The 13135-nt window shown below is 42.7% G+C and overlaps 1 protein-coding gene, 1 long non-coding RNA gene and 1 other non-coding gene across 3 annotated transcripts; 1 reads left to right on the forward strand and 2 right to left on the reverse strand.

The window, feature by feature from the left end:
- The first annotated feature begins 7351 nt into the window (after positions 1-7351).
- On the forward strand, positions 7352-11038 carry LOC101524047 (secretoglobin family 1D member 2-like). The gene is made up of 3 exons (XM_004596902.2): positions 7352-7486; positions 9523-9710; positions 10896-11038. The coding sequence occupies exons 1-3, from the start codon at positions 7432-7434 to the stop codon at positions 10932-10934; spliced, it is 282 nt and encodes a 93-aa protein (XP_004596959.2). The 5' UTR covers positions 7352-7431; the 3' UTR covers positions 10935-11038.
- On the reverse strand, positions 7501-10994 carry LOC131480160 (uncharacterized). The gene is made up of 3 exons (XR_009245274.1): positions 10859-10994; positions 8924-9021; positions 7501-8370 (listed from the first exon to the last, which is right to left on the reverse strand). It is a non-coding gene; the product is annotated as an uncharacterized LOC131480160 (long non-coding RNA).
- A 1029-nt stretch (positions 11039-12067) lies between the features above and the next one.
- LOC118759534 (U4 spliceosomal RNA) lies at positions 12068-12208 on the reverse strand. The gene has a single exon (XR_004996242.1). It is a non-coding gene; the product is annotated as a U4 spliceosomal RNA (small nuclear RNA).
- Positions 12209-13135: the final 927 nt, after the last annotated feature.

A 13135-nucleotide genomic window follows, 5' to 3' on the forward strand; every position in this document is an offset into this window, starting at 1 on the left:
GGCCCGCCCCCTACCCTGGTTTGCCAGTATGTGTAGCAGACTAGTCCAGTCTGTCCCACATCCCATTTGGCTGTAGTACATGTCAATGGATATTGAAACCTTGGTCCATCTAACCAGCTCAACTAACCATCCCTCACAGATGTTGTTGAGTGCCTCTCTGCCTAGCCACCCCAGCCCTTGCCCTAGTTTTCGTGCCCTCTCGTGGAAGTGGTAACCCAAGAGGGAGGAGCCCATTATTTCCTTCCCAGGCCACTCCCACTCCCAGAATATGTACTCTCCAGGTGGTTCTGTGGTTTGACTTGACAGAACTAGCCCCCAGTGCCAGCTTGTGTCAGCTTCTGCTGCAGCTAAGCCCCAACAACCCTCACCCACTCTAATTGTAGATTGCACCAGTAGGAATAATCAGCCCAGCCTGGTTTTCCCTGATCTAGTCCACATGAGGCCCACAGGTGTTGTAGCCTTGTTTAGTTTGGTCTGTCACCATCCCAGCTCATGCTTTCCAGTGGGAGTAGCTGTCCAGCAAGCGAACCACCCTTTATTCCCTGCTGGTTCTGCCCCTCCCTTCCTGGTTCTCATGTGTGCTGGTTGGGTGCTGCAGTCACATCTGGCACAGGCAACCTCACCTTGGCATTCTGTGTTGTGTACTGCCTTTGTCACAACCAAAACTGGCTCCTCCCACACTCTGTTCTGGCGTTCAGATTTGCCAGTGGATGATGTGAACTGATTCAGCCTGGTCTCTTTCTGACCCATGCCAAATGTATGCCAGTGGAACACTTTCCATGACCTCTTCTGGGCTGTTTCCTTCCATGCTTCTTGTGCTTATCTATAGGGTCTTGTCCTGTCAGAGGAGTTTCCCAGGCTCTTCCATCAGAACCTCTCCCAGTGCCAGATTTTGCGCATACCAGTGGGTCCATGAGCCAGCACTACTCAGTTCACCTCCTGTCCTACTAGGAACAGTGGCTTTTCCTAACTGGCCTTCAATCCATTCTGGTCCTTACTGTTGGATGTTTCAGCCCACCCATGGCTTGTCCACATCCACATATAGCTCACACATGGCTCAGTAGGGGTTGAGACCTAGCCTAGTCAGTCCCACATCTACCCTGGTCCTCCAGAACACCAGAAGGTGTTGTAGTCTGATCCTGCCTGGTGCATCTAGTCCCCGTCCACACTTGTGCCAAGGGAGACTAAAACTGTATCCTGATCAGAATGCAGCCCCATTCCAGCTCATGGGCTCCTTAGTGGGAACCTCCACCCAGCTAGGGTGTCCCCTTAGCTCCTAAACCGGGCCTGTTCCCAGCTAATGTTCAGCATGCCAGTGGTTGCTTTGACTCAGCTTGGCACAGCCCTTCACTTATTGCGACCCCTGCCTTAGACACTGTGGCTCAGAGTCAGTGGCTCAGAGTCTGGGGCTCATGCAGACCAGTTGGTGCAGTTGGACTCTCTGCCATTGTCTATGCCTACAATGATGGACATATGATGGAGTATGAAGACTTATATGTTAGTAATGATATAGAGAAACTAGGTCTTATTTAAGTAGTGTAAAGGTGACAGGTTCTATCCATTTTGCTCTGAAAGACAGCATTTCATTTTCAATGGTTAAGCCACATTCCATCACATGTATATGCCATAAGTCCTTTCTCCAGTCATCAGCGGATGAACACCTGGGTTTGATTCCATATCTCAGCTACTGTGACTGCTATAAACACAGGAGTACAGAAAACTTGTATTTATATTTCATATTAAGATTTCATTTCCTTGGATAAATTCCCAGGAGTGGAATGGCTAGGTTATATGATAATAGAGCTTCAGATTGCTGAACAGTCTATATACTGTCTTCCATAACAATTGTATGAGTTTGCATTCATCTCGACAATATAGTAGGGTACCTTTTCTCTCATATCTTCACAAACGTTTGTTGCAGTCATATACTTTCATCTTACTTTATACTAACAGACTAGTGTACTACTAACCATAATGTTCAATAAGTAAAAGGTAGAAAGACCATTGCTCCACAAGAATATGGGCAAGAGCTTTAAATAAGAATCAACTCATAATAAGTCAGTTTTTAAAATTTATTTTTATTTCAGTGGTACATTTTTACAGAGAGACAAGGAGAAACAGAGAGATGGTCTTGCACCCACTAGTTCACTCCAAATGACCAGAGCCAAACTGGTGTGAAGCTGGCAGCCAGAAACCTCCCCTGGGTCTTGGGGTTCTTAGGACCAGGGCCTTTCTCTGCTGCCTTCCCAGGCCCTAAGCAAAGGGTTGCTTTGGAAGTGGAACAGCTGAGACATGAACCAATGCCCACATGGGATGCCACACCATAGGATTAGCCTGATACATCATTGTGCTGGTTCTGAGATGGTATTCTATATTAATTAGCACATATCAGAGAAAACATATGGCATTTATCTTCTTGAAACTGGATTATTAATTTCTACAGTGACCTTTGGTCATTGGGTAGCAAGTTATTCAATTTCCATGCATTAATAAAGTTTCTAATTACCTTGCTGTTTGTATCCAGTTTTACTTCTTTGTATTATGAGAAGATACATGGTATAATTTCAACTTTTAAAGTTATTGAGACTTGATTTGTCACCTAATGGAATGTCTTTCCTAAAAAAAAATGTATCATGTGCTAATGAGAATATATATTCTGTAGCTGTTGAGTGAGAGGTTTTGTGCTGTTTACCTTCTTGTTGAATTGATCCTCTTATCAATGTATGGCAAATTTCTGTGTCCTTTTTTTAAAGATTTATTTATTTTTATTGCAAGGTCAGATATACAGAGAGGAGGAGAGAAGGAGGAAGATCTTCCGTCCGATGATTCACTCCCCAAGTGACCACAACAGCCAGTGCTGCGCTGATCTGAAGCCAGGAGCCAGGAGCCAGGAACTTCTTCCAAGCGTACCATGTGGGTGCAGGAATCCAAGGCTTTGGGCCATCCTCGACTGCTTTCCCAGGCCACAAGCAGGGAGCTGGATGGGAAGAGGAGCTGATGGGATTAGAACTGGCGCCCATTTGGGATCCTGGTGCGTTCAAGGCGAGGACTTAAGCTGCTAGACCACCCTGCCAGGCCCTCTGTGTCTTTTGAAGTTCTTGTTTCAAATTCTGTTTTTGTCTGATATAAATACAGCTACTTCAGCTAATTTTTGGTTTCCCTTTGCAAGACACGTCTTTTCAACTTTTAATTTTCAGTTTTTGTAGTGAATTTTTTTGCAGGCAGCATATAGTTTATTTTTTTTATTTTTTTTATTTTTTAAGTCCATTTTTTTAAAGTTCATTTCCCATTGACCTGGGAATATAAATTAATACTCAAGCTTAATACTGATAGATAAGAAGTACCTATTATCTTGTTAATTGTTTACTTACATTATGTATTCTGAGAGTGAATTGTCACTGTTTTTCATGGTTAATTCTAAAGGAGTTCTTGGATTTTAGGAGAGAAATGAAGACAATTGACAGCCCAAATCCATGGCCACTAGAAGTCTTTGTTCCCTTAATTACAGAAAACTTAATATGAGAGGTCTTTCTGTGGTGCAAAGCAAACATTTAAGGAAAGTAGGGCCCAGAGTGATGGCTCAATCACTAAATCCTTCCCTTGCAAGTGTCAGGATCCCATTTGGGTGTCAATTTGTGTCCTGGCTGTTCCACTTTCAATCTAGTTCCTTGCCTCTGACCTGGGAAAGTAGTAGAGGACAGCCCAAATCTTTGGAACCCTGACATCACATGGGAGACTTGGGTAAAATACTGGTTGCTGGCTTTGGACTGATTCAGCTCTGGCAGTTGTAGCCATTTGAGGAGTGAACCAGCAGACGGAAGATCTTTCTGTCTTTTCTTCTCTCCATCCATAAATTTTATCTGCCTTTCCAGTAAGAGTAAGTCTTTGGAAGAAAAAAGGAAAGTAAATTTTGTGGAAGTTGTTTTGTTTCTTTGTTTCAGAGAATCATCTAAAAGATTCTAAATGAAAATCAGCTCATCAGTTTTTAAACATTGGTAGGTTATTTGTTTTGGTTCTTTGTCTCGTTTATCTTGATTTCAAAGCCTCGTTCAGTTCATTGTGGGTGTTCTTTAAGATAATTTTTAAATGCATATGTCACCCCAAGTGAAATTCTGTTTTTGATAGAACTGAAGCTTTTGGGCCCGGTGCAATAGCTTAGTGGCTAAAGTCCTCCCTTGCGTGCCCAGGGTTCCCATGCTCTGGTTCGTATCCCAGCTGCTCTGCTTCTCTTCCCATCCATCTCCCTGTTTATGGCACGGGAAAGCAGTCGAGGATGGCCCAAGGTCTTGGGACCGTGCATCCACGTGAGAGACCCGGAAAAAATCTCCTGGCTCCTGGCTTTGGATTAGCTCAGCCCTGGCCATTGTAGCCACTTGGGGAGTGAACCAGAAGATGGAAGATCTTTCTCTCCCTCTCTGCTTTTCTCTGTAAATCTGACTTTCCAATAAAAATAAATAAGTATTTTTTAAAAAGAGCTCAAACTCTCATTGCCTGAATGGTGCATTTGATTTTTGTGGCTTGTTCTTTTCAGGTATCTAGTCATATCTGCTTCAGTGTGAGGTAGACGACAATGAGTTAGAAGCACTACAAGTGTGGCCCAGGACACCTGCCAACATGGCGATGGTCACAATGAGTCTGAGCCACCATCACGAAAGTACTTCTCCCTGAGAAAAAATGTTCTTTATTTATTTTATACTTTTTCTATTTTTTAAATGTATTTGTAAAAGCTGATATTTACTACCCAGCATTATATGTGTTTCCTCAAATGCTTTAAACTCATACATACCATACAATGTGGCACAAGTGTTAACACACTTCTTTTTCAAATGAGGCACATGACTCTCTAGGGATCAGCCATTTACTAAAGACTCCACCACAAAAGGTAGCAGAGCTACCTGGGCCAATCCTGTCCAAAGGTTTACTCTCCCTCATTGCTTAGTCAAGGAACCCAATTTAGAAAGATCCAGCCAGCACTTCAGAATCTCAACAAAGCATGTAGCCACTCTGTTGAGATTTCAATAGGTAAATGTATTGAAACATCATGTGACACTCCAGACTCCTCTGCCATAAAAAAGAATGAAATGTTGTTTGCAACAAGATGGATGTAACTGGAAATCATTATGTGTTACAATATTGTCATGCATCTTCTGTGATATGTCATGGTGTTCATTAAGCTGCAATTGAAGAGTAGGTTGAAATCATGTTTTTGTCAAAAATGCAAAAAAAAAAAAAATGGAAAGGAAGGGAGGAGTGGGAATCAACAGAAGGAGGCAGAGGAGGGAAATATGACCTTAGAATTGTAGCTGTGAAGTACATGAAGTTTGTTCTCTAAGTTGGTAAATAATTTTGAAAAATAAATAATATTGTGAGTGGTTGAAGTGTAAAATGGATGATTATGTTATGGCAATAATTCTGAAAAAAATCATAAGGGGGATACAGGGAGGGAGATAAGAAAGGGAGGGGGAAATCCCCTATGCTTCCAAATCTGTCTTGTGAAAAATGTCTTTCTCTCTGTATTTCCTTCTCTCTGTAAAACTGGCTTTCCAATAAGAACAAATACATTTAAAAAAAAGAGAGAGAGGGAGGGCCTGACACGATGACTTACTGACTAAATTCTTACCTTGCATGCACCGGGATCCCATATTCCAATAAAAATAAATCTCAAGCAATAGTGAAATGCCATCATTTTATATAAATTTTAAAATTGTGATAAAAATGCAAGCCAAAAAACCATAATGGCATTTGTCTATTGATCTTTAAGTTGAAAATTATTAAAGAAATTCCGCTTGGCACTTCATTGAATTTGGAGTTTGGTTTCTGAGTGAGTACATTTTCACAAGTTCTGTGATTCCTGTGGAGGGAGGTAGTGCATCTACGGTTCTCTATTTTATTCCCGATTGTGTATTAACAGTTCACATATACCCATTTAAATGTTTTTCAACGTATTGTTTGATAAAATTGTCATTGTGTCATTGGGATCTTTTCTCCATTATGCAATGTTCTGGTAATAGTTGAACTAATACCATTAGTTGACATTGTAATGAGATGTAAATAACATCCAATGTTCACAGTTTACACTACAGCTTACAAAATGGTGTACACTTTGTGGGTTTACACAAATGAGTACTGACTTGTATGTAACAGTTGATCAGCCTACAGAAGAAGGTTACTACCCTGAATGCCCTCTGTATTCTGTCCATGCCTCTTTCTCTGTCCTTCCTGTGGCATCCATCTTTCAAGACTTCATTGTGTTGTCATTTCTGGTTTGGATCAATAACAGATTTCAGGTTTTCACCAAATACCTGAGAGGTGTTCAGGTGCTAAAATTATTACTTTGAAAGGATCATTAGCTAGGATTTTGTTGTTGTTGTTCATTCTATTCGGAGCAGGAGCATGGCCCCAAGACCCTCTAGACAGAAGCACTTTATGGTTCCATCACATAGGAAATGCTGAGCACTGGACACAGTACCTGACACCTTTCCTTGCCCAAGTAAAATTTGGAGCTAGGAGGTCTTTCCTAACGTGTAGTGTTGCACCAGGTTCAGAGTTTTCTGGGCAATTATATTCAGATTCTCCTTACTTATTGTAGAGCATGCATTCCCATGACATCCTAGAATATGTAGGACTTTCAGCTTGGGTCTGATTTTCCACAAAAGGAATGTGTCTCTGAATTACAGTTCCACCTATACATGATGAGGAAAGAATTCTTCAGAAGTTTCTGCTCTGCCTGCTGGCATCATTCCCTAGCCTTGGTTTCAAATTGAGGCTGAAAGTGTGAACCTCTGCGATGTGTCCATGTCACACTTAAGAAAGAGGTTGACTAACTTGTGAAATTGGTGCAATCAGGTGGGGCAGTTGAAATCACCGAAAGAAGTTTCTCTTTAGCTATACTTTTCAGCCATGCTTTGTGGTATCTGTTTTGGTCAGGTGGGAACGGAGAGGGAAACAGGGGCAGGAATGTTCTTGTTTAGAGTGGATCAGTGTCAGCTGTCACTCCGACAAGGGGCAGAGATTTTCTTTTGGATCTGCTTCACCTTGGCTTCGTGGATCCTCTACCTCTGTGCTTCAGTTTTCAGAATGCATTTGTGACTCTGCATTGATAGAACAGATAGATCCTTAAAATCTCAAATGCAAACGTGAGATCAAGAGATGAATTAGAGGATGCTTCAGTGCACACATTGGGTACAGAGCAGAGATTTCTCAAGCTGAAGTGCAGTGTACACAGAGACAGGAGTATAGTATATCAGCTTCCCCTAAGGAAAAAAAAGGCTAGAAGCCAGCCCCTGTGACTTGTGACTTGGCCCCTGTGGGCAGGGCCAGAGACTTACAAGGTACAAAGTGTGCTTGCCTCCAGGGCTCCACAGTTCCTGCTGTGTAGTAAGAACACCCTTCTTTCTCTAAAGCTGAGAACTCAAAGAGAGATTCACCACTATGAGGCTGTCTGTGTCTCTCCTGTTGGTCATTCTGGCCCTTTGCTGCTATGAGGGTGAGTATCACTTGTGATGAGTCTCATAAGAGCTTTCTGGGCATGCCAGGTGGGATGCTGATGGGGTCCGGCACTTCACACTATCCCTAAGTTATTCCTGAGCCTATTGTAATAGCACCCCCTTTACTGCAGCCAAGACACTATTTTTTTTTCAATTTAATTTCAATGGAATTGGACAAGAAAAATCCCTGCAGGAAATTTCAGGAGGCCATCCTGAGCCACACTCCTTAACTGACACCTGTGTGCTCAGCCCAGGCGATGGCAGCACATGCCAGTCTTGTGGCTCAGGGCCAAACCTTGATGCTCTTACAGCCTCTCTTCATCATTCCTGTTTATAGTCAGCATCTTGAAGAGCTTGAGAGTGAAGTGCGATTATGTGTGTTAGTGGCAGCTGTCTACAGGAAGCTTCTGTCCGCAAGGCTCAGACTTTCTCAAGTGCCGATTGAGCTCTCAATGTCTTAGCTCATGAGTTGAAAACAGGTGAAACTTTATATCTGGAAGGACATCTGTGGAGCTCCTAGTCCCCAAAGAGCTAGAATCTGAAATTTCTTAATTATAAACCTTCCAGTGAGTATTGCTAGTCTTAGAGGAATGCCAGCAATAGTGGTGGTAGAGCAGGTCTAACAGTCCAAGGATGTTTATTAAATTAGAATTGATTGTACCTTCTCTTTCAACAATGCAATATTTTGCATATTTCCCTGCTTGCAGGATGATCCAAGACTGTTTTAGACCTAGTTACTCCTTTTATTTTTCAATCCTGGCTGTCGTCTCCTGTATTGCCTCTTATTCTACTGTCTCCAAATTCCAACGAAAGTTATGTCTGAATTCAGGGTCGCAGTACATCCTTGTGGGAGTCACTTTTGGCTACAGACTAGTTCCATAACCTAGAAGAAAAGTGCATCGACATCAGGAGAAATAATTTCTCTAGGTATTTCAAACCACTCCCGGTGTTGTTGGGGAATGGGACACAGTCCCTCCTCCCAGTCTCTCTAAGGATTCTGTATATCCCTTCATAGCAAACGAGCCAAAAGCACACTGCACAGTGTGTGTGGGGAGACCCACTGTCTTTGAATTTTAACCTCTGGATCTATGTGCATCCAATATCATTTTCTGAGCTTCTCGAAGTTTGTCTCAAAATGTCACCTCTAAACATTTTAACGAATCCAGGGACTCTTCTCCAAATACTTCTCAAATATTGTGGGGTTCTGCCTGCCATTCCCCCAAATCTATTCTTCTTCAAAAATTATCCAGGATTGATTTTGTATCATGAAATTTGCAGATAACCTGAATTTGTTCAAGGCTACAAGTAGGGATTTCAATTAAAGGAAAAGCTTCAGAAAATACTGAATGTGCATTTTCATTAAAAATAAATAAATTTTAAAAACACACAAAAGCTAACTTAATGATTTGGAATTTGTCTTTTACTTTGCTACTTACTGTGTAATCTTGAGGAATTCAGAACCACCAAAATCTCTCAGTGTGACCTACACACTGGTAGGATGGAAGCACGAAGCCCTGAGGATTCCTTGTAGCTTCTTAAACAAAAAAAAAAAATCTTTATTTTTCGTGATACAGTTTCTTATGCTGAGGGAATTCCCCTTACCATCTTTCTACCGCCCCCACTGTTTCCCCTATATTATTATAATAGTTTAGTCCCTCAACAACAGTCACAAGTCCATCATTCTTCTATCTAAGTGTATCCTGACTTTGTAGGTACAGACAGTGGTAGAAAGCCCAGCATTCTATTGTCAAGATATTTTTAAGTTTCATTGGGAGTCTATCTCTTATTCAGAAGTAGAGACACATACTGCAATGTAGCTCCACTTCTTGGAACACTTGTCTCCATTATACAGTACCTCTAGGTAAATGTATGTATATGCATGTTTACCTATGTATCTATTGATCTTGAATTTTGCATGAAGGTTGCCTATACCAGAGAGAACTCATCATCTTTATTCAGAAATAAGCCAATCCCATGTAGTTTCACATGGGCGAAGGCTTTCCTCGTGTAAATTGCCTTCTGTCTTTGGCTGTAGGTGATGCGGCAGTCTGCCCTGCTCTTCTCGCTGAAAACATAGGATATTTATATTTGTCTGAAGATAAGTTTAGAGTACAACTGGCCACATTTGCACCACCAGAAGAAGCTGCTGAGGCACTGATAACAGTGAAGAAGTGCACTGATGGAATGTCAACCATTGAAAGGTCCCGAATCGCAGAAGCACTGGTAATTTCTTTCTCTTCTGTTCAGCCACACAGCTGGGCATGAGGTCAGCTTGCCACTCAATTGGGTTCCAGTGTAGTGGGCAGTAGTTTGTTTCTCCGGGTTCATGCAGAGTGGCCCCAGGTCACAAGGTATGTGAGAGCTCTACTTCTGCTGATTTAAACTTAGGTGCACTGACATTTCTGAGCAAATTCTTCCTCAGATCACTCACTTGGTTCCTTGTTGGGTCCTATGAAGGACATTTAGGCTACAGGCGATGATGCTGAAATACCAAACTCTTCTGCTTCCCCACCTGGGAGCTTCCCGAAGGCAAGTCCACTCATAGGGCACTGGGAGTGTCGAAGATGGAGACAGGTGGTGTAGTGGGAAATGCCCTCTGCAATAAAGAGACAAAGGGTCTCTGAATTGTGTCTGCAGATTTGGAGAGACAGAAATCCTGCAAATTTCCCCTTACTGCCTTTGGCTGTCCTCCTTGTAATGCAGGGTAAAATGTGCCTTGAGGATTTTTTTCCTGCAGTGCCATGCCTAGCTAGAGCACCTATGTGGGTCTCTGCCATGTCTCCATCTATGAGTTCAAATGGTGAAGTTCAGTTTCCAAGTCCATTGAAATTGGAATTCAGTGTTGAGATTTCTATGGACTACAAGGCAGAACCCATTCCCTGGGAGGCGGAGTCTTCCGGACGCAGAGCTTCCCAGTATCCAGCTGTGGGCTTCCCACTGCAGGTGACAGCAGATTACACTATACTGCAACATTAGAGAGGAAAAAAAAAAAAAAAAACAACTCATGGTCATTTGTGTCCATTTATTTATTCTGACCTTCCAATAGAGACCTAACACTTGGGCCATCTCAGCAGAGGGTTCTTTACAGTCATTGTTAAAACATATGTGTGATTTGAAAATTTTTCCAAAATAAACTTTGTTTCCTATTCTTCCGTGATCTTGCAAAATACTCTGGTATTTGATTTACTTAAGAGATGCTGTTCTGCGATCTGAATAAGGTATTGTTGTAATTTTCCCAGGTTTATGCCATCATTTAACAAAATGCAGCTTTCTGGTAATTTTAACCCAACTTTGCCTTTCAAAAGCAAAACCCCACTGATAGATTGGTTTGGCTAGCCTGCTACCTGAGGAACAGTCATGCTTGGACTTACCTTTCATTCCTGCTTTCTTTCTGTGGTTCAATTTCAGGGAGAAGTGGTGGGAGAATGCCCAGTGCTTGACATATGAAGACTACTGGGTCCTGGTTTCCAGAACCTGTCAAGGATATCATATTTCTGAGTTTAGAATATCCAGGTTTCAACGTCTTGCTTTAATAAATCATTTTCCTACCATTTTTCTGTGTATCCTCTTACTATCCTACAGTCAGCACACAGGATTTGAGGTGGTTCTAACAAGGAAGGCTCTTGGCAGTGATAGTAGCTGTTTGCAGAGACCCAATGCTCAAAGGCAGCAGAAGTTCAGGCATCACAAAAGCACGTGATCAGGAAGTATGTGACTTCACAGACTTCTGATTTGTGCAACCATGAATGAGAATGATGGGACAACCTACACAGAAATGACAGTGTTTTTGATGGTTTTACATTTGGGACCTTCCTGGTCTCACACTCCAATCACATGATTCACATTTGAACAGCAGACGTGTGACATCCTCATCTCCACTGCAACCCTCTCCCCTTCCTCTGGTTATAACCTATGTCAGGACCAGAATTGACGACTTACAATTTTCTGCCATTTAAAGTGAATCCGAAGGAGAGGTTGAAGATGGCAGAGCAATGCCTAACTACGCTGACTCAAGCTGGCTTGGGAAACGAAAATCAGAAAAGAGGGACAACGCTTCTAGGAGTTTCATTGAAATTTTGAAACAAAAACAACACAACAATGAAGCCTCCAGGGGGAAAGAGGAGAGCGGTTAGGGACATTGCCACTCGGAGGGAGGAAGAAGTCACTGCCCTTTGCTCACAACTTCAGCTGAGACTGAATTCTAGGTACCCCGATTCATACCTCCCCCGAGAGCGGAGTGGTCGCAGCCTTTGCAGGCTTGGAACAGGAGAGCCACATTGCTTCCTTCTCCCTCCTTTCCCCGCCGACCCAGAATTCCCTACCTCCTCCGCACACTTCTGCTTTTTTTTCCTTTCTTCCTCCGTAAGATTTATGTGTCTGTGTTGGAAATGCAGATTTGCAGAGAAGCAGAGACAGGAATAAAAGATCTTGTGCCCAAATCTCTCCAAAAATCTCACTAGCCACAGATCACCAAGCGGTGGAGCTTCAACCTATGAAAGACTGACAGCAGTGTACTTTCCGCCCCAACTGCTGAACCCTGCCCACACCTAAATCTACCCTTAGTAACAAAGAAATATCAGTCTCCGAAGAGACTGTCAAAAATTGCCAATGCCGACTATATTTCAAGTCGTCACGGCGGGGTATTGGGAAAAGTTTTCAATTAGCAATAATCGCGCCTCGGATAAACCTCATTGGCTACGATACTGCCACTGCGCAAAGCTGATTTGCTCTCTGCCTCGCTAACGCCCCCAAGCATTCAAGTTCCCATTACACAAAGGAGAGTTTGAGGCTCATATAAAAACTGCTCAATTATTGTTTGCATTAAAATAAAACGCATTTACGAATGTATTTACCAAAGCATATTGGTAGTTTCTGGAAAATTTAGTTGTGATTTTATTTAAACAGAGTTTGGTGGGGGCTGAATCAAAGCATTATGGGAGAGAATATGCTAATAGCCAACTCAGAGGCGGCGGGTGGAATGTGGGGGTGGGGTGAGGGAAGAGCTGCAAATGGCTGCCTGGTCGCCTCTTCCTGGGCCCTGGGAGTGGCTTTTCAGCGTCACCGTCCTCCTCCCAGAGGTGTTCTCGTTTCTGGTGTGGTGTTTTTTTTTTTTTTAATCCTGCACGCAGTTAAAACGTGTGTGAAATGGGTGTCACATGTAGTTGACCGGATTTAAATGTTAGTTTAGGGACGTGGGATGCAGTCACAATTTCGCGTTCCCAGTTGGCAGGGGCGGAACTCTCGACCCCTGTCCTGCTGCTTTGGCTAGTGTCAAGTTGTGAGCCGGCGAACCGGCTGTTAACTTCACAATGGGATCACTAACAGATTTCTCCTTTCTGAATTGGCAAGTTGTTTTTTTTTTTTCCAGTCCAGAATTGGGAGATTTCAGTGGTGGTTTTGTTTCGCCCTTGTAAAGTATGTGGGGGGACGGGGGAGGAGTGAATTTGAAAACGTGGAACCTAAATTTGTGACCCCAAATCTGTGGTGCTAGGTCTGCCCCTCGCGGTGTGAGTATCTCAAGTCTGGCACAGCCTAACGTTAACACAGTTATGACAGTGAAAGTCCAACTCTAGGCAACTTGAGGAGCCTGAGTTTAGAAAGCACGGAGGACACACATTCTTTACATAACTTGCATTCCTGCTTTGATG

Source organism: Ochotona princeps, chromosome 4 (assembly GCF_030435755.1).
Source record: "Ochotona princeps isolate mOchPri1 chromosome 4, mOchPri1.hap1, whole genome shotgun sequence".
NCBI lineage: Eukaryota > Metazoa > Chordata > Mammalia > Lagomorpha > Ochotonidae > Ochotona > Ochotona princeps.